Source organism: Pseudorca crassidens, chromosome 12 (assembly GCF_039906515.1).
Source record: "Pseudorca crassidens isolate mPseCra1 chromosome 12, mPseCra1.hap1, whole genome shotgun sequence".
NCBI classification, from domain to species: domain Eukaryota; kingdom Metazoa; phylum Chordata; class Mammalia; order Artiodactyla; family Delphinidae; genus Pseudorca; species Pseudorca crassidens.
This window is the reverse complement of record NC_090307.1, coordinates 67,270,421-67,297,797: the sequence shown is the minus strand read 5'-3', so window position 1 is coordinate 67,297,797 and position 27,377 is coordinate 67,270,421. Positions and strand designations below refer to the sequence as shown.

The window sequence follows — 27,377 nt, the reverse complement described above, 5'->3', positions numbered from 1 at the left end:
TGCATGGGGACCTGCCCCCTTCTTGGCATTCCTGTGCTCACTGTTCTCTTCCTCCTGGGCACCCAGGCCCTCAGGACCCCATTGGCCACCCCCTCTGGCCTGATCTGCAGGCCCTGCCGGTGCCCTGGCTCCCCAGGCGGGTCGGGCGCAGGGGGGAGCCCTCAGAGCTGGGTGAGCATTCAGGTCTGCTCCTGCTGCTGCAGGTGGCCAGCCTTGGAGCTTCTGTCTCCTCCCCACCCCCACCCCGTCCCCCAGGAACCCTGTAAGGATTCCGGGAGGTGACCCAGAACACTGCCTGGTGCCCAGCTGGGAGGAATCACCCAGAAACTGAGTTCTTTTCCCTGACCCAGTGTTTTTCAACTTTTTCTTTAACAGCTGCAGAATCCTTAGCCAGAACTTGTGAGACCCCCAGGATATAAGGCAGATGAACCCGGTTGGCACTACCCCCTCCCCTACATCGTCCCAGCTTGGCTCCCACCTTGGGGGCCGCCATAAGGTCCGGACAGCTGGGAAGGCACTGCCTCAGGCCCTCCTGGTCTCAGGGGTGACCACAAGCAGGGGTCTGGTCCTCTCTGCAGCACAGTGGACCTCGTTGTGAGCCCTGAAACTTGTCTGGGGCAGTGGTGGCTGAGGACCAGCCTGACGGCAATTCAAGCCACAAGGGACTGGACAGGCGTGGTGGACCCTGGTTCTCATAGGGGGGATCCTTTGCTTTCAGCCCAGGACATCCAGGTGGTGGCCCAGGCGCCAGCGCTGGGGGAGGGGAGGGGAAGGGAGAAGAGGTGGAGAGGGCTGTTTTATCCACGCTGGAGTGAGCCAGCTCCGAGGGTGAGTGGCCGTCAGCAGCTAGGATGAATCACCTATTTACTTGTTCCATTAAGAGGCCCCTGGCCCGTGGGAGAGATCGCCGCCAGCCCTGCTTGGGAGGACATGGTGTTTACAGGGCCCAGCGGGTGCAGGGCGAGGAGCTGGCTCTTGGGAAGGGCCTGCAGCATGCCCGCTCCTGCCCTGCCCCTGCCCCGCCGGTAGTGACGGCCATGGATGGACAGAGGGCCAGGCCAGCTCCACAGTGAAAACAGGAAATCTAATCTTTTAAAAATAATCTGGGGGGAGGGGAGAAAGTGGAGGAGCAGAGAGTGTAAACCAGGAGCAGGCGGGGCGGAGGGGAGCATCTTCCAGCGGCCAGGGTTTTCTCAAGGCTGGAGATCCAGCGAGTCAGCAAAAAGTCGAAGATGCTCAGTGGGCGGAGGGCGTCTTCCAGGTCTGTCCCTGACATTAGATACTATCTTAGCAGCAAGGCTCCTACCCGGCTGCTCCCCACTGTGCTCCAGACCAGCCCCACACAGAGCCCAGCGGGCAGGCCTGACCCCCACCGTGCCTGTGACCTGTCCTTCCAGCCTGTGTACACACCAGATTGTCTTCCCAGAGCCTCAGCCTCTGCGCTTCCCAGGCAGGCAGGGCTGCAGGACACCTGCACTCCGCTTCCCCAGCCTCGTGGGAGCTGCCCTCAGAGCAGAACTCCCTCCTCCCCACCAGCGCTGAGATCCTACTCCCTTGCATGCCTCCCAAACCCCATCTCTTGGCCTGGAATTCCATGCTCCGCCACGTCTCCACCTGCCCAGATGCATCTGTCCTCCGGGGCCCAGCTCTGATGCTACTTTCTTCACAAGCCTGCTTTGTCCCACCCCACGTCCCTCTCGGCCCCTGGACCGCACTCCCTCCTCTGCCCTGTCCCGGCCCCTCACTCATGCCTCCTCATGCCTGTCCAGGCTCTCCAGTGCTTATACGTGCACCGCCTTGCCACCTGGAGCGTGGAGGCCTCCTGTTACCACCGTCACTGCCCATTGACGGTGGGGCCCATCCGTTGGCAGTGGGGCAGGGTCTGCACACACCAGGCCTCCTTGGGTTGAGCATCTCACTCTAATGGGCTCACGCCACCTTATTGTCTCCTGGTACCAGCTGCCTTGACAGTGAACCAGAATTGCTTTGGCTGCAATATTTCATTCTTCCCAGGGTACGAGGATTTCATATCCATAATTTACTCCCTTTCTTAAAAATTGGAGAATCAAGACGTGGATGTAAAATGACCTGCTCACACCCCAGGTGGAGATAGCAGGTTTCTGATGCTCTTCCCTAAGGCTCACCCTCCCCAGGGAGAGCAGAGTTACCTTTGCTTCACAGAGGAGCCCTGGGTGGGCCATTTCCAGCTCCCCCTGCCCGGTCCTCACGCTGCTTCCCACCTTCTCATCTTCACCCCAGTTCCTTCTGGCAGTGATGTACATGGTGGGTCTCCTGCTTCTGCACACACACCTCACCCCAGGGTGGATGGGAGATGTCTTCACAGAAGGGATCCCAGATGATGGGTTCAGAGCAAGGGGCTGGGGGATCCTGTAGGACCTGGTGGGAGGGGAACAGGTAGCCCCCTTTTACCCACGTGCCTGCCACAGGCAGAGGCCAGATGAGGGCGCCCACGTTGCTCGGTGCCTCTTAAGGAAGGTCCCAGCTCCCTCAGCTCTTTAGGGATCTCACCTCCAGGGTGAAGGAAACTTTATTTCTTAAGACTCAGGACAGATCCCCCACTATTGGCGAATGTAGCTTTTGTTTTCCCGGTTGGGTTCACTGGTTTCTCTGCCTTCGACAGGCAGCTTTGGGGATGGGGGAGTCATCTTTATTATGAAAAGTGACACTTGTCCAGGGTTCCCACACCCGTCCCTCCTGTTGGTCTCCCTCCAGAGCAAGCTTCCCGAGGCCTGCGGTCACAGCCTGCTGTGTTCACTCCCGCATCCCCATTGCCCGGGGCAACGCGGAGCACGAAGTAGGGGCTCAGTTAATGTTTGCAGAGGGAAGGGAGACCTGCCTGTCTCGTCTTGGGCCCCCTCCAAGGCACAGTGAGGCACAGACAAGTCTGACATGGGCAGTTTCCAGCCTAAGTGGGAGGTCGAACACAAATATTTGAGAATTAAAATGAAGAGTAAAGTGATAGTTCACAGCAGATGGTGGGAAAGGTTCTGTGACCGTCAGTAAATTGCACAGATGCTAAATGCTGTGAAAGTTCAGGGCAGGGGGATTGTTCCAGCATGGGCTGAAGGGTGGAGATCTCGTGGAGCAGGGTAAGGGTGGGTGGGATTTGGCAAAGGGCAAAGGGCTCAGGAAGACGTGCCTGGGTGGAAGGGGGCAGCTACAGGCCCCGAGCAGAACTGAGAGGCCGAAGCCGGGTCATCGGTGCCTGGGGCACTGGTTTCAAGAGCCTGAGCCTTCCTCTCCGGCAGAACAGAGAGGCCGAAGCCGGGTCATCGGTGCCTGGGACGCTGGTTTCAAGAGCCTGAGCCTCCCACTCGGGCAGAGGTGGGGTGGGTACCTGGGCGGAACTCCTGCCCTCACCTTAGTCCCTCTGAGTCTCTGGACCGCATCTCTGAATAGAGCAGGGGAAGGGGCATCATCTAGCAGTGGGATGAGGCATCAACCAAGGGAGTCTGAATGTGTGCACGAGGGTGTGGGTGTGCACACGTCTGTGAGCGCATGTGCGTGCGTAAGCGTGTGTGTGCGTACGTGTATCTGTGCCCATGCAGCCCATGGGGGAGAGGAGCAGTGGCTCGGGGCTGGGCTCTGGCCCGTCCACACAGGCGTCTCTGAGCCTCATGTCGTAGATGAGGACGCCCACTCCCTCGCATGTCTCTGCACGTGGCGGCGCATCTGCAAGGGCTCTGAGACCCGTGGAAGGCAACGCCCAGCAGTGGCAACGGGCACTGGCCAGGTGCACTGCCTCAAACCAGTGAGCATCCTAGCATCTTCGCAAGAGAGCCATGGGCAACTTGTTTTCAGAGAAAAGCTGAAGGTTTACAAGTGGAAGCCATGGCTCCTGAGCCCCAGGCCTGGCAAGTTGAGTTGCAAAGCGGGGTCCACGCAGGCAGGTCTCCCCAGCCAAGGCTACCTCCTGGAGCCTCATGGGTCCAGCCACACCCTGAGCTGGATCCCCAGTTTCAGACACCCTGGGACTGAACCCAGAGTGGTCTGGGACAAGGCAGTGCTAATCTGGTATTTTACACCAGAATTTGAGATGTATCGGATGTGAGCAGATGTCAGAGGCTAAGGACCAGACCCGGAGGTGCAGGGTCTCAAGGTCTCATTTTCCCTCTGGTAAACCTTCTCTGCCCAGGAATCCTGGGAGTGCCAGGAACTCGCGCATCCTGGACTCACACATTTGGAAAAGGGAACATAACGCCAGCTGTTCCCAGCCTCCCCCCACCTGACCTCTAATCATGCCTTCGGAAAAGAGAGACAACAGACAAGCCGGGCTCACTGCAGGCCAGAGGACTTGTTTCATCTCTTCACGTTCCCACCAGTGAAGTGGAGATAATGACAGCCCACCCACGCACCCCTGCGGTGACAAGCAGGCCCCTGCCAGAGGGGGACGCGTCGAGAAGCACAAACATCGTAATTATTGGAAGCCTCGGCTGTTCACGTGGTCCAGCCTGCGACGGCTGCTGGCACTATGTTCCAGAAAACTACACCACGTTCTCCTGCCCGACTGCACCCTCGGTGCTGCCCTCTACGTCCACGCCAGGCTGAGGGCTCCACTCTGGGAAATGGGATGGGGCCCACTCTCATGGGGCTGCTGGGAAGGTTCTTCCCGGGGCTGGGAGTCATGTGTCAGCAGGGCCCGTGGCACCTGTCAGGCCGCCGTGGGTCGGGGTGACCCTGGCACGGTGATCCTGTCCCTCTGGTCCACTCTGAAAGCCACCATCTCAGAGCCACCCACCAGGAAGGTGCGGCCCCCCAGTGTCCTGGATGCGAGGTGCTTCCCCACCCCTTGGGGCTCAGGGTCTCAAAAACAGCTGAGGAACCAGGAGGGGAGTCAGCTGGCGAGGATCTCTGTGCAGATGTGAGAGGAGATGGAGGACTAGCCTCAGCTCTTGACCTGAAACTTGAAACTGTCATGTGGGAATTACCACCTCCAGTGATAATCCCAGTTGTCATTGTGGTGTGACAGCCTGCTCAAGCCCCATGGCTCAGTCCGCAGTCAGCCAGGCTCCTGTCCTGCTGCCCTGGCCCGTGGCAGGAAATGGGACTGGTCATGCTGCCCCCAGTGGGCACAGCTGCCAGACACCCACTTAGGGCTCCAACTGGCCATCCACAGGCCACCAGGAGAGCAGGTTCCCGTGGGGCCTGGGGTATTGGTTCTAAACACCTCCTGGGGAAGACGAGTCCTCCAGAGAGACTCGATCCGCAGACAGGGCAGCAGGGACCACCACGCAGCAGGAGGCCCTGGGCCCGGCAGGTGTAGATCCGCTAGGAAGAGGCCCTTCCCTCAAGAATTGTGTGATCCAGGGAGGACGAGGCATCCGGAAGGGCTCCCAGGGCTACCTGACACCAGCTCTGAGCCTGGCGCTTCTCCCAGAAATACCCGTGTGGTAGAACACCAGCTCGGCTCAGCCAGATCACCCCGCCCGGCACGCACACCGCAGGCCAGCAATTCCTGCGGGTACCGTTAAAGGCGCAGAATCTGAGCTCGGGCTTCCCGAGCAGGCCTGAAGAAAACAAGCCCGACCCCTGGGCCCCAGTCCACTGCCTCAGGTCACTGACCTGACGTCTCTGTCCTTCCAGACCGGGCACCGCCATCCCCCTGCACAGGAACACAGCGGAGACCAATCAGGTCACACGCCTATGCAGCGCATGGCACACAGCAGGCACCCAACAGGGGTCAGTCCCCTTTCCGTCACCATGAAGGAGCCCGACTGCTTATTCCCAGGGCTCTGCCCACAAGGACCCTCCCCACATAACACGCTTTCTAAAGCGTTTCTGAGACTCAGAATTAGTCCCAGCCACGCAGGTGTATGTCTCCGGGTCTCGCCTTACTCCAGCCTGAGACGCTCTGCTCTTGGCTGGGGGCTGGGGAATGTCACCCAGGGCAATCAGACGGTGGAGTTGATCTATCTGGACGGCTGGACTCGAGCCAGCAGCTCCCTCCCACCCCTTACAGAGAGGCCACTTGCATTAGCACTGCAGCGGCAGTGCAGACAAGCCTCCCCTGGCCTGCTAGCTACTCAGCCACGGTGCATCCTGCGGAGGAGACAGCCGTGCCCCGAGCCACATGGAACCGAATGGCGGAGCTCAAGGAACCTGTGTGGTGGGACCAGTCTTTCTCTGGGGGGCATTAAAACCTGGCAGGCACCTGGGCTGGCCCGTGCCCAGCGAAGTGTCCCATGAGAGGCCTCAGAGCAGGGGTGACAAGCCAGCCTCTAGCCGCCATGCCCTTCAGCCCTGGGGAGTCAGCCCCCACGGGTGCAGCCCCTTGGCCTTTGGGGGGAAGGCACTCTGAGATGCCCCCCTGAAAAATCTGACCCCCTCACCCACCAAGGGTCACTCCCCCAGGTTCTTTCTCCCACCCACCGTGCATGAGCCCCTTCGACTTTCTACCTGCTTCACAACCTGTGTCCAGATACTAGAACCCTCCTTACACACTCATCCGACTCCTGTCCCTCCTCAGACCACTGACCATCGGGACACGGGGGCTATTTGTGGAGGCGCTATCCCCCACCCCACTCACTCACCAGCCCAGGGCCAGATCAAAAGAAACAAACCACACCCACACGTAACCACCAGCCCACGGGGGTGCTGGACCCACAAGGCAACAGACTGATAAGACAACGGGGTACAACTGCCATCCACCTTGTGCAAGAGCCTGGTTGTGTGCTAGTCTCCGCAGAAGTGCTCGCACAGATTCCCCCCACCCACCCCTCCCCAGTTGATGGCCACCGGAGGACCCGGCTGGGTTTCAGGACATCTGAGGGGTGAGGGGCTGGGCTCACTTCTGAATCACAAAAACTGGAAGTGATTTTTTGGGTTAGTGACAAAGGGAGAGCCTCCAGCATCTGCCCGGGGACCCCACGTATCCATGGTCCAGGCTGGCACACCTTGCACAGCAGGCGAGGTCACCGTGCTTCCTGGGGACCCAGAGGGGAAGCGCTGACGGGGAGGGGGCGCACCGCCCACCACTTGCACACGCAGAGCCAGCACCTGACACGCAGCACCCAACGCAGCCTCATGGGTTGGGAAAGGGGAAGAAAAGCAGCGATGGTGTCTTCTCTGTTTCCAAACAAGAACACCCTGTCAGCACCGGGCAGGGAACTGCCAGCGCCAGGAGGGGGCTGGTGGGGGCGGCGTGGAAACACCTGCACGGGCTGCTCCGTGCGCATTTCAAGAATCAAGCATCCAAGCGGGAGCTGGGGTGCACGCGGGCCCTCGGGATCCTCGAACGCAGACACTGCATGAGGACGTCAGGAGCCTGGGAGACCACGACAGGTGCAGAGGAGCCCCACGGGAGATTTCCCACCAGATCCTGAGCGTCCGGAAAGATTCTTCTCTCTGAGGCTCTGGACCAAGTCCAGGCTGAAACCCTCTGAGCGGATCTCTGTCCCTCCACGTTCTCCCCTTCCTTGCAAAGAAGTGTCTGTGTGCCTGAGTGTGTGCGTGTGCATCTGTGTGCATTCATATGTGTGCATATGTGTGAGGCACGTGCATCCACCAAAGGGAGCCTAACCCAGCTTCTCAGACCGGCAGCTCCCACTGTGGTCACCAAACTGACGCAGGACAGAAGCCCCTTGGTCTGGCCCCCGACGTGGGACCTCGTTAAGGAAGCCTCCCCACATCCTTACAGCATAGTAGCAATTGTGTCCCCCTCCTTGGCCATCTCCCCTCAAGGCTGAGGGGCCACATGTGCCCACAGGCACATCATGTGGGCTCGCTGACTAGCCACAGGGACACAGCTGATGAGCGACCTCCAACCTGGCCAGGCCCCGTTTGCCCCAAGGCACCAACCTTTCCAGGTGGCAGGGTGGCCACCTCCATGCTGGTTGGCTCCGGGCAGAACTCAACATGCAGAGGAGAGCAGAGCTTGGCTCCGGCCCAGCCCCACTACTGCCCAGCTGGGTGACCTTGGCAATTTACTGTGTCTCTCTGGGCCCCTGGCTTCTCATCAATAAAAAGAGGATTCAGCTGGTCCTCTGGCCTCCCGTCCTGAGGGAGAGGTGCTGGGCAATGCTCTTGGCAAGGCAGCATCCTGGAAGGTGCCTGCCCAGGGGCCTTTGGGGCCTGGGTGCTCAGCCCAGCTGGGCCAGGACTCAAGATCAGCACAGTGTCCTTGCCCGAGCACTGGGTCTCAAGGCTTCCAAGTGCTGGAGAGCAACATAAAATTTAGGGGCTCACGCTGAGGTCTGAGTTAATAGGTGGAGAGCAAGTCCCTGGGAGGGGAGGCTGGAGAAGATGGACAGGGTGGCGTGCAGGGGATGAACGGCCTTCGGACCGGCTGAGGGCGCCCCAGGGAGGAGGCAGGCAAGGCAGGGCCACAGGGGGAACCGGAAAGGGCTGAGGGAGAGGGTGGCAGACCCCAATGACTTACTCTTCTGGGACTTCCCTCCCCCACCTGCCGTTCTAGCCTGGTGTCCCATCCTCCTGAAAACGGGGCAAAAATGTGGGAATGGGCATGGGTGGGGGCATAGCTCAAGGGCCCACGTGCTGCACGGGCCCGGCCAGATGGGGCAGGTGGCTAGAGTATCCAGGGAAGAACGCATGGCGCGTTCCTACTGGATTCCAGGCCTACTCTTTACGGCAGCGGGCGGTGGTGGGGAGAGCACAGCCAGCTCAGCCTCCCTCCAAGTGCACTGCCCAGCCCTCTAGGGAAATCGTGTCGGATGCAAAGCCCCTCCTGCCCAAGGCACCTACCACGTGCCAGGCTGTTACAGACCTTACTGCAAATGCCGGCATAGCCCTACAGATTCCTCAAATCACTCCCATCTGACGATGGGAAAACAGATACAGAGAGGAACGATCACCACCTGACACCCTCTGCCCCTCCAGATGGTCCCGGACACTGTGTTCTCTGCTCCACCCATGGCCCCCACCACAGAGAAGCAGGAACCCCATACCACGGGGGGCACATGCCACAGAGGACCGCTATGCGTCCGGGACAACTGCAGGGGTGGGTGACAGCTGGCCGTGAGGCTGCTGGGAAGGCAGGGCTGGCTCGTAGGACAACTTCTGGCATCCCTCGGCCCCAGGAATCCCCATACTGGCAAAGGTCTCCATGCACAGGTGGCCTGAAGCCTTTCTCCCCCTGGAAATGTGGGCAGGAACTTTAACATGCAGCTGTGGCCACCCTGTGAGGACCTCTGAGTCAGGCCTCGGAAATCCACAGAGGGTCCTGCAGCAGGGCAGGGATGGGCCCAACCAGGGCATGCGGCCGAGGAAACCAGGGAGGCAGAGAGGGGCTCCCAGCATCACAAGCTGGACACCATCCTGGTTGTTAGGGACACGGGGCTCCCCCGAGGGCTGGCCTGAATCTGCAGTGCAAGTGTCAGCTGGGCCAGGCTCAGGGGTTTCAGGAGGGGCTGCAGGAGAGCTCCCGGGAGCTCAATCCAGGGAGTACCTCCACACACAAAGGAGGAGAGTCAAAGGCAGAAGTGTGAACTCCCAGTTCCAGGGGAGGTGGAGAAAGTGCACCAGCCTTCCCACTCGCCCCAGCTAAAATGTGTGGACAAATCACATGAAATAGCTGTCCGGGGCTCTGAAAGGCAGATGGGGGCAGGAGGACGGGGTAGGAATCTCAGGACTTGAGGGACGTCCTGCAGTGACTTCTTTGTAGCTGTTGTTTGCTTTTTTAAAAACTTTCTTTTTTTTTCTTTTTTTAAATTGTATTTATTTATTTATGGCTGTGTTGGGTCTTCGTTTCTGTGCGAGGGCTTTCTCTAGTTGCGGCAAGTGGGGGCCACTCTTCATCGCGGTGCGTGGGCCTCTCACTATTGCGGCCTCTCTTGTTGCGGAGCACAGGCTCCAGACGCGCAGGCTCAGTAGTTGTGGCTCACGGGCCCAGTTGCTCCGCGGCATGTGGGATCCTCCCAGACCAAGGCTCGAACCCGTGTCCCCTGCATTGGCAGGCAGATTCTCAACCACTGCGCCACCAGGGAAGCCCAAAACTTTATTTCTTTTAGAGCAGTTTTAGGTTCACTGCACTTTGAAAGGAAGGTCCAGAGATTTCCCATATGCCCCCTGCCCCCACTCAGGCACAGCTGCCACCATATCAACGCCCCCTCCCCCCACCAGAGTGGGACATTTGTTACCATTGATGACCAGAGTCTGGGTTCCTCTCAATGGAACCTGCTGGGACCCCCACCCCCACGCCCATGCCCATAACCACTCCAGGGCTGACAAGGCCACCCTGGGGCTGGCCTGACAGAGGCTCAGCACAGCAGGCACCAGGACCTCGTGAGATGGTCCTGCCTCCCGGGAGATTTCTTCAGTTCAAGAACCATCCCAGAAAAGAAACCTCCAGTAACTCAGGGCCTTGGACGTTCTCAGGGGCTCTGTGCTGCTGGGATCTGATCAGCCAACGATTTGTGGCAGGGGGTTCTGGGGGGAGAGAGCTGCTGAATCAGAGAGGGGGAAAGGTTTTCTTCCGGAGGCCAGTGAGGCCAATGCCGGTCACCAGGCATATGGTTCATCCTCCCCAGAGCCCTCCCCAGATGGGAATTTCTCACAGTCCCCTGACAGCTTTTCCGTGTTTAACCATGCTTGCAGTCAAGATGTTCTGGCCCCCAGCAGCTCAAACGCCGGCTATTCCCCTTTCTCTCCGTGAGGCTGGACCACAGGGCAACACGCCCCGGCGGCTCCCTCCTCACCTCTGTGGTCAGGGGAGCTACACGGCTGGGCCTTGCTGAGGCTGAGCGCAGTGACAGCGCCTCCTGCCACCGGGCACACGGTGCAGAGTGGAGAATGCCGACAGCAAGCGGCACGTTTAGTACAAGGCTGCAGGCCGTCCAAAGCCACATCTTCACCTGCTTTCTTCAAGGCTCTGCTTTATACTCTTGCAACTACTCAGTGTGTTCGGGCAGCTCAGGGTTGGCGTGGTTTTGGCTTTGAGGGGACTTTTGCAAGCTCAAGATGAAGCTGTGTTCACAGCAGGCAGCTCCCTGTCACGGAAGCATGTACACAGCCGCCTCCAGATTACCACCGGCGGCCGATCCTGGGCCTGGTCCCCAAGCCAAGTTTAACATCAGTTCCACCCAGACCTAGATCTCATGACCCAGTTTTTCTGGCCCCTTTCAGGTGGAAATGAGGGGGCTGGCATTTCCATATTAAACCTATTTTAAAAGATAAAACTGCTGAGAAGAGACTGTCTTTACATAGAACCATTATTCTGGGGCCTCTCCACCTCTGCTTTTTATCCTAAACCAGGGGTCAGCTACCTTGTTTCTGCAAAGAGCCAGCTAGTAAACATTTTCAGCTTTGCAAGCCATGTGGCATCTGTCACAACTACTCAACCTCGTCATCACAGCACGAACGCAGCTGTATGTCTTGCAGAGACCAATGAGCGTGCTGTGTTCCAGTAAAACTGTATTTATGAAAGCGAGCCGTGGGCTGGATTGAGCCATAGTTTGCTGACCCCGGCCCTAGTAACCGGGAGAAGTCCCCACCACCTTCCTCTCCTCAGTTTCATAACCTGGCTGTTTCTTGCCATCACCGTAGACCTAGAAATTTGTTACGCAGCTTGGGAGACTCTTCCTTCAGCTCTGCCAAGAACCCATCAGCACAGGTGACACACCGTAAGACAAAAAGAATGTATTAGCTCCCTTCACATACAGCAGAGGTAAAACACACACGCACACCACTCACACTCACTCTTATAGAAGAATGACTTTGGGCCCTGTGGGAAGAATATTTCTAAAGGGAAAACTCATCAGTCATGGCAGAAAGTGTGAGCCAGAATCTAGATTCATATAGAACAGAGATTGTGCTGGAAAACAGAGCAGGACACTTGTAGGAAATGAATCACTTATGGAGCCTAAGGAGGAGGTTTGCAGGGTTTCTCGGGAGACACCCCACCCTGCCCCTCCCAGAGGAGGGGCTCCCACTGCACCAGGGCCTCCAAGTCCCAAGGAAGGAGAGCAGGATGTGGGCCAGGGAGCTTGCCAGGCTGGGTGGAGCGTGTGTTTTTGTAGGTTTTATTTGCCTGTTTTCAGAAGGACTGAGGCAGCTCTCAGAAATCAAACTGTGAAATAAGACCATGGGAAGAAAACAAAAATGAAGGTCCAAAGAGTGTTTGAGGTCCCTGGGGTGCATGAACTGTGCCAACTGGCCCCCAAGCTTCCTGATGGCAGAGGCCAGAAAGGTAGATGAGCCTTGGGTAATGGCTGCCCTCAGAGCAGGGAGCTGGAGCTCAGGAAGACTGGGGGCCAGCAGTCACTCACTGTGGACTCCTTAGGCCTACGGTTCTCCCCCACCCCCTTATCTGCTGGAGCAGGTGATGCCAGAGGTTGAAAATGAGGGCCAAGCCCTGGGTCACCCTGGCCTCCTCCAGACCCACAGGGATTTCCCCCAAATCAAAGCCCTGATCAGCCTCCAGCACAGACTGGGCAGGAGGGCACTCAGCCCACACCCTCCGAGTCCCCGGGTGTGAGAACCCCAAGCAGGGGCCCCGCAGTCTGGTCTCCGGCCGGCCATCTTTGCTTTGACAGAGCCCACGCCCTGCACCTGGCCAGCCTGCCGTCGGTGGGGTCAGAGAAGCAGGGTGGGGTCCACCGAGTGAGTGATCCTGGAGCTGCACAGAGAGGAAGCCCCCCAATAATCACCACCTGAGCTGCTCTGGGCTCCGGTGATGCCTTTGGTCCAGGTCCCCCATGGCCAGAGTCCCCTGTGTGTACGTGGAAGGGGGCAGCCAAGGCACAACCCCAAACTGCTGCTTTCACTGCTTCACACACGTCTCGGGGGAGCTGACCTCAGTTCCACTCCAGACACACTCGGGCACATCCTCCCTGCAGCAGCTGGGCCAGCTGCCCCAGTGCCGGCTCTGCAGTGAGGTCTCCGAGACTGTTCCCGCATCGTGGTGCCAAGAGGACCAGAGAGCACTCGGCTCCAGGCTCCTCCCCACCTCCCCCCACACTCCCGCTCTGGGCTCATTGGGGGCTGCTCTGCCCAGGTCCGGGAGGGAGTCCCTCCTGCCCTGATGAGCGAAGGGGCTCCGGGCAGACACGGCACCACAGCAGGCGGCAGGTGGGGAGTGGGCTCTCCTCTCGGCCTCTGCCCTCCCCTGCTCACAGGTGCCTCAGAGTTCGGGACCTCTGACCCTCCCGGAGGCAGAGGTGGAAGCTGAGCTCTGTAAAAAACGGTGTCTACCCCGGGCGCTGCCAGCAGCCGGCCCCACCTGGACCCTGGTGCTGCAGGCAAGTCACCCTGAATGTCCCCTTGTCCAGTCTGCTGAGAGCTCTAAGAACAGTTAATCAAGTCAACAGCACAAATGCCACCTCTGAGGCAGCCCTCCGGACAGGAGAGCCCTGGGGCCAGAGGTGTGTCCCTGGGCAGCAAGAGTGACCACGTGGGGCGGCTGGTGCTGAGGGACCCGCACCCACGCCATCTTCCTGTTGTGGAGTCGGTGCCTGCATGCACCACTTCAGCACCAGCTTCCTTTGAACCGCGTGGAAAGGAGAGATAAATGGGCCCTCCGGGCCGGTGGCCGAGATAAGGGTACTCTGGTCACTCCCCCTGAGCTGCTCGTGGGGCTGGGCGCCAGGGCCTCTGCCTGTGGGAAAGGCAGGGCCAGGCCTCGCTTGGCGGACAGGGGAGGAAGAGGGGGTGAGCCCAGGGCTTGTGCTGCAGGAGGAGAGGGCCAGAGTGCCCGGTCCTCTCTGTGTGGGGAGGTGGGTGGAACAGGTGCAGAGTCAGGGCCTAGAAACAAAATGCGGAATCTCAAGGCCAGGGCCGCAGTCCCCTGTGCACTGGGAGGGTGGAGGTGTGCCGAGCCCTGCTTGGTTTGTAGACAGCTGCCGTCCTGTTCACGGGGCGTTCTCTCTGTGTGCCAGTCTGTCTCCAAATTTCCCCTTTTTGCAAGGACACAATTATGTTGTGATTGTGCCCAACCTTAATGACCTCATTTCAACTTGGTAAAGGCCCTGTCTCCGGAGAAGGTCACACTCTGATGTAATGGGGTTAGGACTTAAGCATATGAATCTGGGGGACACAGTGCAACCCGTAACACTGCCGTTCTTTTGTTTGTTTGTTTGTTTCTTAAATCTCCAAACCTGGCAGATCATTTGTGTGTGTGTGTGTGTGTGTGTGTTAAAATATACACGACGTAAAATTTACCACCTTAACCATCTTTTAGTGTATAGTTCAGTGGGTTAAGTACATTCACGTTGTTGTACAGCCGTCACCACCATCCATCTCCAGAACTTTTTCACCTTCCCAAACAGAAATTCTGTCCTTATTAAATAGTCACTCCCCACCCCCCTTCCCCCAGCCCCCCGGCACCACCATTCCACTTTGTGGCTCTGTGAATTTACCTGACCTGGGTACCTCACAGGTCGTGGACTGATTGTCATGGACTGATGTCCCCCTGAAGTTCATCTGTTGAAGCCCTAACCCCCAATGGTAGCTACACTCACTGTGTCCACGAACATGCAACCAGACAGGGCCGGATGAGGACTCAGCCAGAGCCCATCCATCTGCGCACCAGGAAGAGAGCTCACCCTAGAACCAACCCAGCTGGCGCCCCATCTCACACTTCAGCTCCCAGAACTGGGAGAAAATAAGTTTTTGTTGTTTAAGCCACTCAGTCTGTGGGATCTTGTTATGGCAGCCTGAGCAAACCGATGTCTCCAGACCAGTGGACCCTATAGCATCTGTCCTTTGTGACTGGCTTATTTCACTTACATAGTGTCCTCAAGGCTCATCCGTGCCCGTCACGTAGAGCAGAACTTCCTTCCTTTCTAAGACTGAGTGATGTTCCATTATGTCGCTGGACCGCATTTGGCTCATCCATTCCTCTGCCAGTGGACACGTGGGTTGACCCCACCTTTCAGCCATTGCGAATGATGCTGCTGTGAACACGGTGTACACGTACCTCCTTTCTGGACCCTCCCCAGGCTTCCTGCAGGAGGGGCAGTGCCGAGGTGGAAGTGGGGAAGGTGGGTCCTCCTGCCGGTGGCTGGGCCCTGGGCTGGGCTCCGTGTGGTGTCCCCCAGGTAGGGAGCCCTTCCCTCCTGCCATCTTTTCTTTCCTACCCTCCGTGTTTCCTCTTTGGAGTGGGAATGGGCTGGGGGAGGAGAGCATAGCCATGCAGTGACCGTGACCTGGCTTCTGGCCGGGCACCTGGGCCAGCAAGGAGGGACCATGCTGATGGCTTCCCCTCCACTCCTAGACCACGGTCCTGTGCCTGGCGCTGCCCTCTTGCAGGTGCCATCCTGCTGCCTTCACCACTGCACTCCTCCCACCTCCTTCCCTGAGGTCTGTTCCTCCCCTCCGTCCAAGCCCCTCGGTCTGGCCCTGTCTGTTGTGTGTCCATGTCTTGCTGTCTGATCCCACTGAAGCTGGGCCCTCTACCGGTTCACCTGGAGTGACCGTCACAGAAGCCTGCGGCCGGTCCCTCCTCCAACGCCACACCCAGACATCCTGCCAGTGTCGCCAGCCCCCGGGCCCCACTCTTGCTGCAGACCTTCGAGGCCCCTGATTCCTCCTAAATGAAGCCCGAGTCCTCGGCCCGCAGCTCACAGCTTCCCCAGGAGGACTGCTGCCGCCTCTCCTCTAGTTCCCGCACGTCACCTTCCCAGCCTCCCGCATGCGGGACCCTGGAGGCCCCGACCCCCTCCAGCGTCTCTGCTGGCTGAAGGCCCAGTCCTTCTGTCTCATACGGACCTCACCTCCGTAAAGCCCTTCTGGATCCCTTGGGTCGGCCGTCTCTTCCAGGCCATGGGCTATGTCTGTGTCAGTGTCCTGTGGCTGCCATAACAAATTATCACACACTGTGGCTTAAACAACAAATGTGTGTGCTCTCCGGTCCTGGAGGCAGAAGTAAGTCCAACTTACTTGGTGAAGTAAGCTTCACTTTACTAAGTGAAGCTGGGGCCGGGCCGTGTACAGCTCTGGTGGCCCCGCGGACTCCTTGGCTTGTGGCCACATCATTCCAGCCTCTGCCCCCATCCTCACACGGCCTCCTCTTCTGTCCTTCCTGCCTCGCGTTCTGGGGGAACTAGCATCTGCCCCCTCACTCCATGGTCACTTCCTCGGGGAAACGGTCTCTGCTGCCCGCCTGAGGGTCCAGCTGCCCCTCATCGGTGGCCTTGCCATGATGCATGTGTCACGTGACTCCTGGGGGCAGGGGCTGGGTCTGTGGTGCCCGCCATTGCATGCCTGGCACCGTGCCCAGCATGAGTCAGGGGTGCCCTACGTCTTGGTTGAGTATTGGGTGCTCAGTACATACATTAGTTTGATTGTCTGAGGCCAGACTGCCGCCGTGGTCACAGAGTCAGGCTGTGCAGAGTAACAGTCACATCATCTTGGCCTGAGGGCTGCAGCTCCCCGCAGCTGGTGCTGCAGCCTCCGCCCGCCCCTCCCAGCACCAGCTGGCTCCGGCCCAGGCCCAGAGCATAAGTGATCTTTCCCTTCCCGAGGATCTGGGAGCAAAAGGCTCAGGTGGGTCCTTGGAGACAGAAGAGAGTCCTTTGCTAATGTTCTAGATGCTGATTGGGGAAGGTCCTCGTCTGCCCACACTGGGGGCACTCGGGCTTTAGTGCTGAAAGTCCTGGGCAGAGTTGACCTTCAGGCAATTCAAGCTCCACCCAGCTGGAGCCCAAACCCTGGGTGGGAGGGGCCGTGGGAGCTGTCGGCCCATCACCCCACAAGCTCAGCCTGGGCACCTGGGGCTGCCTGGAGAGGAGCTCAGGCCCCTCCCGACTGCATTTTCCGGCCTGTTGTGGGGACTTAACCAGCCTCAGGGCCTTCTGTGTGGCACACGCTAGTCTGAATTGTGAGCTCCCCCTGCCCGGGCAGCTGGGACTTGCCACACTGGCCTGGTGATGTCATTGTTGGGGTGGCAGCATGAAGGCTGAGAGGTCCTGGTTCCTGGGGTGCCCTCTCTGCCCCTCCTTCTCCCACAGAACCACGGGCTCTGACGGCAGGCTCTCGCCAGGATGCAGCGGCTGACTGGATGGGGGATGTCTCGATGGAAAGGATTTTGACCCACGTGGTGTAGTTGCAGGAAGGGACAGCTGCCAGCCTGACGGTGGAGGAGAAAACAGAAGAACCACCCAGATATCTCAGAAAGCGCGGCAGCCTCTCACTGCCCGTGGGTGGCCTGGGGTTACAGTGCCAGGCCGTACTGACCTCTGTCCGGAACGATGCTCCGGGTCTTCAGGAAATGGCTGGATTATGTTCTGAGGTCCCTATTTAAGAGAGAAAATCAGGTCCGTTTTGTTCTGTTTTATATTGTTGAGATGAAATTATACAACAGAAAACTAAACATTTTCAAGTGAACCACTCACTGGCACTTAGTTTATTCACAATGTTGTGCGACCACTGCCTCTATCTAGTTCGCAAACATTTTCTTTTTTTAAAAAATATTTATTTATTTATTTTTTGGCTGCGCCAGGTCTTAGTTGCGGCATGCGGACTCTTAGTTGCGGCATGCAGGATCTAGTTCCCCAACCAGGGATCAAACCTGGGCCCCCTGCATTGGGAGTGCAGAGTCTTACCCACTGGACCAGCAGGGAAGTCCCCCCAAACCTTTTCACCATCCCAAAAGGAAGCCCCGTACTCGTTAGGTACCTGCCTTCTGTCTCTCTGGATGTGCCTCTTCTGGCCATTTCATATAAATGGGATCAGGCAGTAAGTGGGGGTCTCTGGGGGCTGCCTTCTTGGCATAATGTTTGGGAGATTCATCCATGCTGTAGCCTGTGTAAATACTTCCTTCCTTTCTAAGGCTGAGTAATATTCCCTTGTATGGATAGACCACTTTGGTATATCGATGTGCTTATCCATTCATCAGTTTTTTTTGTTTTATTTTATTGGAGTATAGTTGACTTACAATGTTGTGTTAGCTTCAGGTGTATAGCAAAATGATTCAGTTATACATGTACATATATTCCTTTTTAAATTATTTTCTCCTATAGATTAGCACAGAATATCGAGTAGAGTTCCCTGTGTTATACAGTAGGTCCTTGTCAGTTATCTGTCTTACATATAGTGGTGTGTGTGTTCACCCTTAGGCTTCTGATTTATCCCTCCCGATCCATTCGTCAGTTGAGGGATAGTTGCATTGTTTTACCTTTTGACTGTTTTGAAATATTGCAAACGAGAGTGCTCTTTGAACATTCTGGTACAAGATTTGGTTTGAATGCCTGTTTTCATCTCTTTGAGTTACATACCTCAGGAGGGTAATTGCTGAGTCATACGGTTATCAGTTCGGCTTTTTAAAAATGTCTTCGCTTTGAAATGTGTTTGGAAGGTGACCGAACTGGGCAGGTCACACGGCGGACCTGGGTGTAGTTTTTCTCTCGGAGACTCAGTTTTCCTGTCTGAAAAATGGGCATCTGGAAGTTCCTGCCCGCTAAGGTGATGGGGGGGGGATTCAAGATGATGTGGGTGGGTGGCCAGCCCTGTGCCTGGCCCAGAGGCTGTGCCGGGCAAAGGTCAGCAGGTATTTGGCAAAAATACGCACTTGCTACATCAAAGATTTGAGGGTTTTTCACTGTTTGGGGAACTTACTTCCCTGTAGCACCACAGACATCCTCTGACTGTACCCAAGTTCTGCTACAAATCAGTGAGCCAGCCTTGGACACGGAGCCCCAGGACCAGTGGCCCATCCCACAGATGGAATCTGCTCTCAGCACACAGGGCAGCAGGAGGAGGAAGGCTCAAAACTCAGGATGAGTGTGGGGTCCAGAGTCAGCTGTGTCTCGTGGAGCCTGTGGGCCCTTTGGTGAGACCTGGACCTCCCTCCCCGCCCAGTTTTCTGAGCCTCTCCCAGAGGGGCGATGCCTACCTGGCAGGACCCCCGCAAGGATGTGAGCTGCTATCTGTGAAAGTACCCAACACTGCACCACCAGCACCACTGTGCTGCTGCCCTGGGACCGGGAAGGGGTGTGGGACCGGGAGAGGAGGGCAGGAGCCGGGAAGGGGGCTTCTGCAGACACCATGCGATGTGGTGAGGGCTCCAGGGCTGCCTCACGCTGCAGCTGACCGAGACGCAGGAAGGAAGCCAGTATTTGATCTGCTTTTAACTCTGTAAATAAATACAGCCCAGCCCTCTGCTGGCAGTGTCAACGGGGATGGAGACCACCCGCTGCCAGGGTCTTCCTGTCGCCCCGCCCGAGTTCCCGGTGCCCCTTTTCCTGTTCTGTCTTCTATTTTTTTCTTTGGCCGCGCCACGCAGCTTGTAGGATCTTAGTTCCCAGATCGAACCCGTGCCCCCTGCAGTGGAAGCACGGAGTCTTAAGCGCTGGAGCGACAGGGAAGTCGCCTGTTGTGTCCTCTTGACCCCATGTGTATTTATCAGCGAGCCACTCCCTGCTCCCCAGGCCTCTCTCCTTCGTCCCTTGTCTGTTTTGGGCAGGGAGGGCTGACAGCTGTAACCTTTGCTCCTCCTGAGGGCCTGCTCCAGACTCATGGGGTGGGGAGGGCACGTTGACCTGAGGGGTGGGACGGGGCTGGGATCTCGCAGCAGCAAGGTAGCCAAGGTGGGAACTGGGGACCCTCCAGGCACCTCCGGTCCGGGAGGGCCCCCCTGCTCGGCTGCCCCCAGGAGGTGAGCAACCAGAGGTCCGGGCACACGTTTCATGGGAGTCCTGCAGCGGGGGTCCCGCAGGGCCCGGCAGAGGCCTCGGAGGGGGTCTTGCTCCCTGAGGTGCAAAAGCAGAAATGAGGAGGGGCGTGTCGAGGCTCCTGGGGGCCCTGTGAGGGGCTGAGGGACTGAGGCTGGTCCGGGGGCAGGTGGCGCTTTCCGGGCTGGTGTGGCGTGGCTCTGCCAGGGCAGGGAGGACAGCGTCGGGGGGCTGCAGGCACGGATCTGCGATGGGCCAGGTCCTCCTCTGACCTCAGGAGCCCGGCTGGCAGGGATCTCATCCATCCTGGCTGGGGAGAATGCAGGTGGACAGGGAAGAGGCCCGGGAAGGGGTGTGTGAACTCAGAGGAGAAGGGTGGCTCGGACCCGGAGTGGCGTGCGGCTCTGCCAGGTTGACGGGTGGGTAGCGTGGTGGCAGGGGCTGCCCTTGAGGCTGCATTTACAGAGAAAGCCCAGGCTTCCCTATCGTCTTTATTGCTCAACAGTACAGGTGGGAGGGTGTCCCGGAGCCTATGGCCATCACCCAGACCTCTCTCAGGGAGCACGCCCTTGGAAGTTTCAGTTCTATGCTTCTTTTGTGCTTATTTTAGGTGTGATTGCCGAGGGACTGCTAGAGATTAAGGGAAGCTGCCCTCGTTTGCTCCCCCGGTACTGGCACCTCACCATTCCCACTGGCGGGAGGGGCTTAGGAACGTGTCATGTATGTAACATAAAGTGGACCACTTTAATCATTATAAGTGTGCCGTTCAGTGGCATTAAGTACACTCACGTTGTTGTGCAGCCATCCCCACCATCCGTCTCCAGGACTCTTTTCATCTTGCTGAACCAAACTCTGTCCCCATTAAAAAGTAACTCCATTCTCTTCTACCCCCAGCCCCTGGTAACCACCATTCCACGTTCTGTGTCTATGAATTTGACTGTTTAGGGACCTCATATAAGTGCAGTCATAGAGTAAATTTGTCTTTCTGTGACTGGCGCATTTCACTTAACATGGCATCCTCAGGGTTCATCCACGTTGCAAGCAGATATTGGAATGTCCTTCCTTTCTAAGGACGAGTGCTATTCCATTGTATGGATATATGGATAGACCCCATTTTGTTTATCTGTCACCCATCGATGGCTCTTGTGAATAGTGCTGCTGTGAACTGGGGTGTGCAAATATCTGTTCGTGTCCCTGCTTTCAATTCCTTTGAGTACATACCCAGAAGTGGGATTGCTAGATCATATAGGAATTCTATGTTTAATTTTTTGAAGGATTTTTTTAAACCAGTGTCGTCCTTGAGGTGTAAGAAGGGGATGGGACCTGGGCACCGACTGGGACCCCCACCCCCGGCCGAACCGACCCTTTTCCTTCTGCTTTTTTGGAGGCGGGGTGGAGGCTGCCTTTTTTCCTTGCATTGGAGGATGGATTTTAGATTTGCAGAGTGCTTGGCTGGAGGCTGCTGAGCCAACTTGCCTGGAGAGGAGGTTTCAGATTTCACTGTGCAAACCTTTTTCCACACTAAGCCGGGAGCTGTGACTCAGCCTCGCTGCCCCCTCCCCTCCCTCCCCTCCCCTCCCTCCCCTCCCCCTCCCTCCCCTCCCTCCCCTCCCCTCCCTCCCCTCCCCTTCCCTCCCCTCCCCTCCCTCCCCCTCCCTCCCTCCTCCTCCCTCCCCCTCCCTCCCCCCTCCCCCCTCCCCCCTCCCTCCCTTTCCCCCTTCCCCTCTGGCTCTGAGTTGGGTTGAGCCTCCTTCATCTCACTGAGTCTCTAGAAGCCATGGGATCCCAGGCCCATGCCCGCTTCTTTCCTGTGTTTGGCTTCAGCCTTGGGTAGAGCTTTGCAGGAAGTGCCTGGCCTCAGCGCCACCGTGTCACCAGGTGGCCAGGCCCAGAGAGGTTTTCCCGCTGGGTGTTGCTGGCAGAGGAGGGGAGAGCAAGGCCTCTCTTTCACTTTGCTCTGGTTCTGGGGAGACAGTGGCTTTCCAAATCCCCAAAGAATGCACCTTGTGCTCAAGAGGAGGGGGACCCCTGTGGTGTGGGGACCTCAGGTATGAAGACCCTCCCACAGGGTGAGGGGAAGGCAGGTCCCTGTGTGCTGGTTAGAAGCGGGAAGAGGCAACTGAGGGCTTTCTTCCCGCCCATCGCACTTGCATCGGAGCAGTCTTGGGGGGTCAGTGAAATGAGGGGTGCTGAGTCCAGATGAGCTGGACAGTAGACTGAGCCCTCAGGTGGGATGCAGGAGGGGTGGCCAGCCACCCAGAACTCAGGCTTAAAAGCATCAGTTCCTCAGACGTTGGTTTGGGGAGGTGTGTGCAGAGGGAAGATGGCTGGGTTTTTAGTTGCCAGGGAGCCTCTTCACTACGCCATGGCATCTGGCTGCAAACCTGGCCCCTCAGTCTCACCTGGTGGGGGTGAAGCATCCACGTCGGAGCCTATGGTCCCCCTGGACACGGGCCAGCAGACCCTCACGGGGTGGGGGGGATGACTTGGTTTCGCACCAGGTTGTAGCCGGGATATCGTGGAACCAGCACGTGGTTTCACAAACATGAATTCTTGCAGTTCTTGGGGTGAGCCTTGGGGCCCTGAGCCTGACCCTGAAGTTCTTACTGGAGACTCAGTGTTGATTTGACCTTGGTCATGAGCTCAGCGCAGTCACGGGCCTGGAAATCAGGTGGCGTGCTCAGTGTTCTTCCAGGCGATAAAGAATATGTTGACTTTTTAAGATTGTTATTTTTTATTTTATTTATTTATTTTTTATTTTATTTTATTTATTTATTTTTTTGCGGTACACGGGCCTCTCACTGTCGTGGCCTCTCCCATTGCGGAGCGCAGGCTCAGCAGCCATGGCTCACGGGCCCAGCCGCTCCGCGGCATGTGGGATCTTCTCGGACCGGGGCACAATCCCGTGTCCCCTGCATCGGCAGGCGGACTCTCAACCACTGTGCCACCAGGGAAGCCCAAGATTGTTATTTTTTTAAAAACAGTTCAAAGGTTCTTAGGATATGTGGATGCTGGTAATTCTGAGCTAATGGAAAAGCCGGGCGCAGAGGAGGAGTTGGGGGCAGAGGATGGGACCTGTTGAAGGAGGTGGGGAGGGCGTGGCCGGCCGCCCTAAAGAGTGACAGTGATGTTTTAGAGCTGAGGGGTCCTCTATCCATTGTCGAGTTCACGGGCCCAATTTTAAGTCAGCAAAACTGAGACATGGACGGCTTAAGTGAACCGCACCATCTCAGGTGTGCAGCCCCCTGGACAAGACCAGAGCCTCTCGCTTCTGAGACATTCCTACCACGGCTTAGAGCTGCCCACCTGCCCCACCTGGAGGGTGAGTCCCAGGTTGCAGGGCCAGAGCAGAGAGCCCCGTGGCCCAGGGGGACCATTCAGGTTCGCGGGGAGTGAGGCCTTGTCAACTGAAGCCTTCCGCCCGTGCCCAGCTGCTGTCAGAAGCAGCTCCCGTGGTTGGCACGTTTCGAGTAGGGGTTGCTGTAATTTAGGAAAAGAAGGCCTCGTGTTTATTTTATTTAAACAAGCAAACAAACCTGTGATTCCCAGAAGGAAGTGGAAGCTGGAGTCAGACCTGTTTTGGAGGGTGGGGTATGGAATTAGGATTCTGCATTAACAGGGTTTTGTGGTTTTTAATACAGTTGACCCCTCCCCAGCTGTCCTTGGGGATCCTGAGTGAAAGCTAGTTAAGTGCCTTTGCAAATTCTCAGGAGGAGGAGGCAGAACTTGACCATGGCCTCGGACTATCCAGCAAGGACAATACAAAACCCAAAGTCCAGGGGGTCTGTGGGTGATAACACAACAATCTTGGTAACTAAAGCCCCTATGATGGTCCGTGGATTAAGGGTCCATGGGATTAAGAGGTACCAGGGTGCCTCTGTGCAGCTCTTGGGGTCCTCCTGCTACACTCACCCCAGAACTAGCCTCTGCTGGGACCCTCCTGTGGACACACACACAGGCAGAACCCAGCCTGGCCTTTGCGGCTGGCACCTGAGTGCAGACACCAGGGACACGGGCGGATCGGCATAGCAACCAGCACAGTGCCAGGCCGGGTGGGGGTAGTGCAGGATCTCTGCCCTGGCTGTCTGCTGGGGTCCGATGGGAATCCTTTACAGCCACCAGGGCCCAGGCCACCCTGGGCATCTGACTCGGTCTGTTTTCAAAGCTCCCCAGGTGACGCTGCCCTGTAGCCAGGGCTAAGGACACCTGTTAGAAGGCATGTGACCAGCTGGGACTGGAGGTGGAGGAATGGGGTGAGGCAGAGGCGTGGGAGGGAGCTGGGACTTTGGCCGTGTGGGCGCCCGCAGCTCGGTGGCCGGTCTTAGCCTGCCATGAGCTCCTCCAGGCTGCCCACACGGAAGGAAGTGAGAACAGTCACATTTCAGGCTCTGGAAGCCCGAGAGTGGCCCTGTGCTGGGCCCTGTGCCCACCTGGCCTGGGCTGCTTGCAGGTGAGTCATGGTGACGTGACTTAACCCAGTTGGGATGACCTCTTGGAAATCCCGGGTGCCCTTTGGAAGGGGTCGAGAAGTGGCCCTCATGTGAGATTTGGAACAGGCTGGGCCATTGTGAGTTGATGTCCCAGTGAGGGGCTCCCCTGAATTAGAACAGTTCTGGGAACAGAGCTACCAAAGGGCCAAGGGCTTGGAAGCACGTGTGGGCTTTGTGGTTTGGCCTGGGATGGGGCTGACTGCCGTCAGGTGCCTGTAGGAAGGTGTTAGCTCTATAACTAGGTACCCCCAAATAGGGAACCTGCTGTAGCATAAGCCACTTTCTGTGCTCACAGGGACACTCGGCTGGGAGAGGCCTGCATCCTGTTTCCTGGCCCTGCACCTAGGTCAGCAGGATCAGGTCGGATCCCACAAAGGGAAAAGAATGTCCCTGACGGCAAGACACTAGCGTTTGGGGTCCACCTTTCAGGGCCCCCTCCCGCTGCCCCACAGCTGTCGAAAGCCCAGCCTCTTGTCGCCTGACCAGGGGGCTGCTGCTTCGTTCCCTCCTCGCGCTGCCGTCTTTGGGTGCCGTCAGTTGTGAAGGTGAGGTCAGCCTACCTGAGGCCCCTGTTCCACGCCTGTAGGTGACTGGTGGGGCGTGGAGCCCCTCTCCTGGCTCTAACACAGGCTGCTTCTCTGCAACATAGATGCACCATTCGGGACGCCGCCGGGGTACGGCTGTGCCACGGACCGGGCCGAGGAGCAGCGCCGGCACCAGGACGGGCTGCCCTACATGGATGACTCACCCTCCTCCTCGCCCCACCTCGGCAGCAAGGGCAGGGGCAGCCGGGATGCACCGGAGTCCACCAAAGTGGTGAGTCCCGGGGTGGGAGGGCGGGTGCCAGCAGTAGCAAGTGGGTGATGGGACAGCCAACAGTCGGAAGTCAGTCACTAAAGCCCTTATTCCCCCATCTGGTGCGTGGGGACCGCCTGCCGGGAGCATGAGCTGGGGGGTCGTGGGGCTCTGTCGGTGGGGCATGGACGAGGCAGGCAACCGTGCTGAGGCCCAGAACTCGGCTGCCGTCTAAAGCAGCGGAAACTGGGGTGGTGGCCCCAGCAGGGTGCCGAGCAGGGTGGTGTCCACACCCAGAGCACTGGCCCCTTTTTGCCAGAGGAGATGCTGACGTGACTCATCCACTTTCCAGGGTCTTTCTCCTGAGGTCTCATTGTCATTAATGGTCCCGCCATCACCTCCACTCTACAGATGGAGAACTGAGGCCCCGAGGTCCATGGCGAGTGCAGGCCGGCGCATCCTGCAGGTGCCTGTCTCGTGGACACACGGCTGGGGTGGTGGCGGAGCTGGTGAGCCAGCCCAGCCTGGCTCAGTGTCCTCACGCTCTCAGCGTTCCCACGGCTCAAGCGGGCACTTCTGAGGTGCATTAGGGCCCAGCCAGGCACCGCTTTGACCTGTCGGGGTCTTTCCTTTTGGTCTGAGAGGGTGCTGTCCTTGGGGCACCTCTGTCTTTCTGGTCCCACTGTCCCTGAGGACACACACCTTCCCCCTTCTGCTTAGCTTGTTTCTGGGTAATCTCCACTCTGAGTTTAAAACTGAGAGAGAGGGACTTCCCTGGTGGTCCAGTGGTTAAGACTCTGTGCTTCCACTGCAGGGGGCACGGGTTTGATCCCCGGTCGGGAAACTAAGATCCTGCATGCCACATAGCGCAGCAAAAAAAAAAAAGAGAGAGCGAGTGAGAGGACTCTGCTTTTCCATGTGGCTGGAAGCATATCTTTTCACTGCAGTGGCCTCTCCGCTGGGCTGGTGCCTTAGCTGCAAAACTACTTCTTTCTTTAGCTTTTGTGATTTCTGAAGACCACCGTGCTGGGCAGGCTTCTCGTCCTGAAACGGGAGTGGGAGGGGAGCCCATGTGTAATGCATACCTCCCTCGTGCAGCTTCTTACCAAACAGCCAGTTTCACCATTTTACAGACGAGGGGACTGAGGTTCAGAGAGGCAAAGTGACTTGCTTGAGACCATACAGCTACCAGATCTGAAGCCTTTCCAGCCCCTCAGCTGACAGTCTTTCCCTCAACTGCCTTGCCTTTTTTTTTTTTTTTGCGGTACGCGGGCCTCTCACCGCTGTGGCCTCTCCCGTTGCGGAGCACCGGCTCCGGACGCGCAGGCTCAGCGGCCATGGCTCACGGGCCCAGCCGCTCCGAGGCATGTGGGATCTTCCCGGACCGGGGCACGAACCCGTGTCCCCTGCATCGGCAGGCGGACTCTCAACCACTGCGCCACCAGAGAAGCCCTGCCTTGCCTTTTTTTGATGCATCCCCTTTCTTCCTGTGTTGTGGGTGTCAGTTGGTACAGACAAGCATCCTTACGGCTGAGCCCTGAACTTGGACAGTCTTCCCTGTCCGTCTGTGGTCCCTGAGGGTTGTCTTCCCCCCGCACCACCTCGCTCTACTTCAGGCCCCTTGAGGAGGCTGCTCTGCCCTCCCTGCGCCCCAGGCCCTGTGCGGCTGGATGCCCACCTACCTCTCCCTGGGCTCCTGCCCTCAGACCCCTGCCACACTGACTTGGGGTTCTGCCCCCCCTTTCAGCCCCCAGTCGAGGGGCTTACCTGCTGTGGAGCCTGTCCAGATCCAGTTGCTCACCCCCTCCTGCCTCGCAGAGCCCACAGGCATTTCTCACATTACACACGAGGCTAGAGACTGCACCTGCTTGCCAGGCCTGGGGGCTCCAGTCCCCAGCAGGCCACCTGGCTCAGAGAGGTGTCAGGAAGCACCTGAGTGAGATGGGGACTCGATCAGAGGAGGGCTGCACTGTTTTGTTCCAGAAGCCCCGTGGTTAGGTGCTTGGAGCCCCAGGGTGGGCACCCTTCACTCCCCTGGAGACAGGCACAGCCCTGACTTCCGGGTCCCCCGTCAGCTCTGCAGTGAGACTTCCTTCTTTCATCTTTGATTATGGGTTTGAAGACGATGCAGCTGTCACTTTCTAGCACGCACAGAAAGTATGGTGGTCTTGAGGTCAAAGCTGCCTCATCCCCTCAGCCAGGGGAGGGGTTCCCGCTCATCCCTCTCCGTCCCTACCTTCCTGGGCGGGGCTCATCCCCGGCTGCCGAGCTTGGGCCCTTTGAGCGGTGAGCTGTCAGGAGGACCTTCCTGGGGACTCCATGGCAACTTGGGGCCTCGGTGGCCTCCTGGGGTGCAGGTCAGCTCCGTGCATACCCGTCCCCAGGGGTGGGTAAGGGGTCAGCAGAGGCCAGGCCCCCCCCTCGCCTGGGGCACTGTGGAAAGGATGCTGGTGGCCATGTAGGGTGGATCCTGGTGACCGAGGCTGTCCCAGCGCTGAGCGTCAGTGAC

At 58.0% G+C, this 27,377-nt stretch overlaps 1 protein-coding gene across 2 annotated transcripts in view; it reads left to right on the top strand.

Annotated features, from left to right (window-relative positions):
• Nucleotides 1-27,377, top strand: part of BCR (BCR activator of RhoGEF and GTPase) — a 100,073-nt gene that overhangs the window by 25,746 nt on the left and 46,950 nt on the right. For both annotated transcript variants that reach the window (XM_067700108.1, XM_067700109.1), the window contains exon 2: nucleotides 24,723-24,889. In XM_067700108.1, the coding sequence (XP_067556209.1) occupies nucleotides 24,723-24,889 (167 nt within the window). The remainder of the gene's footprint in view (nucleotides 1-24,722; nucleotides 24,890-27,377) is intronic.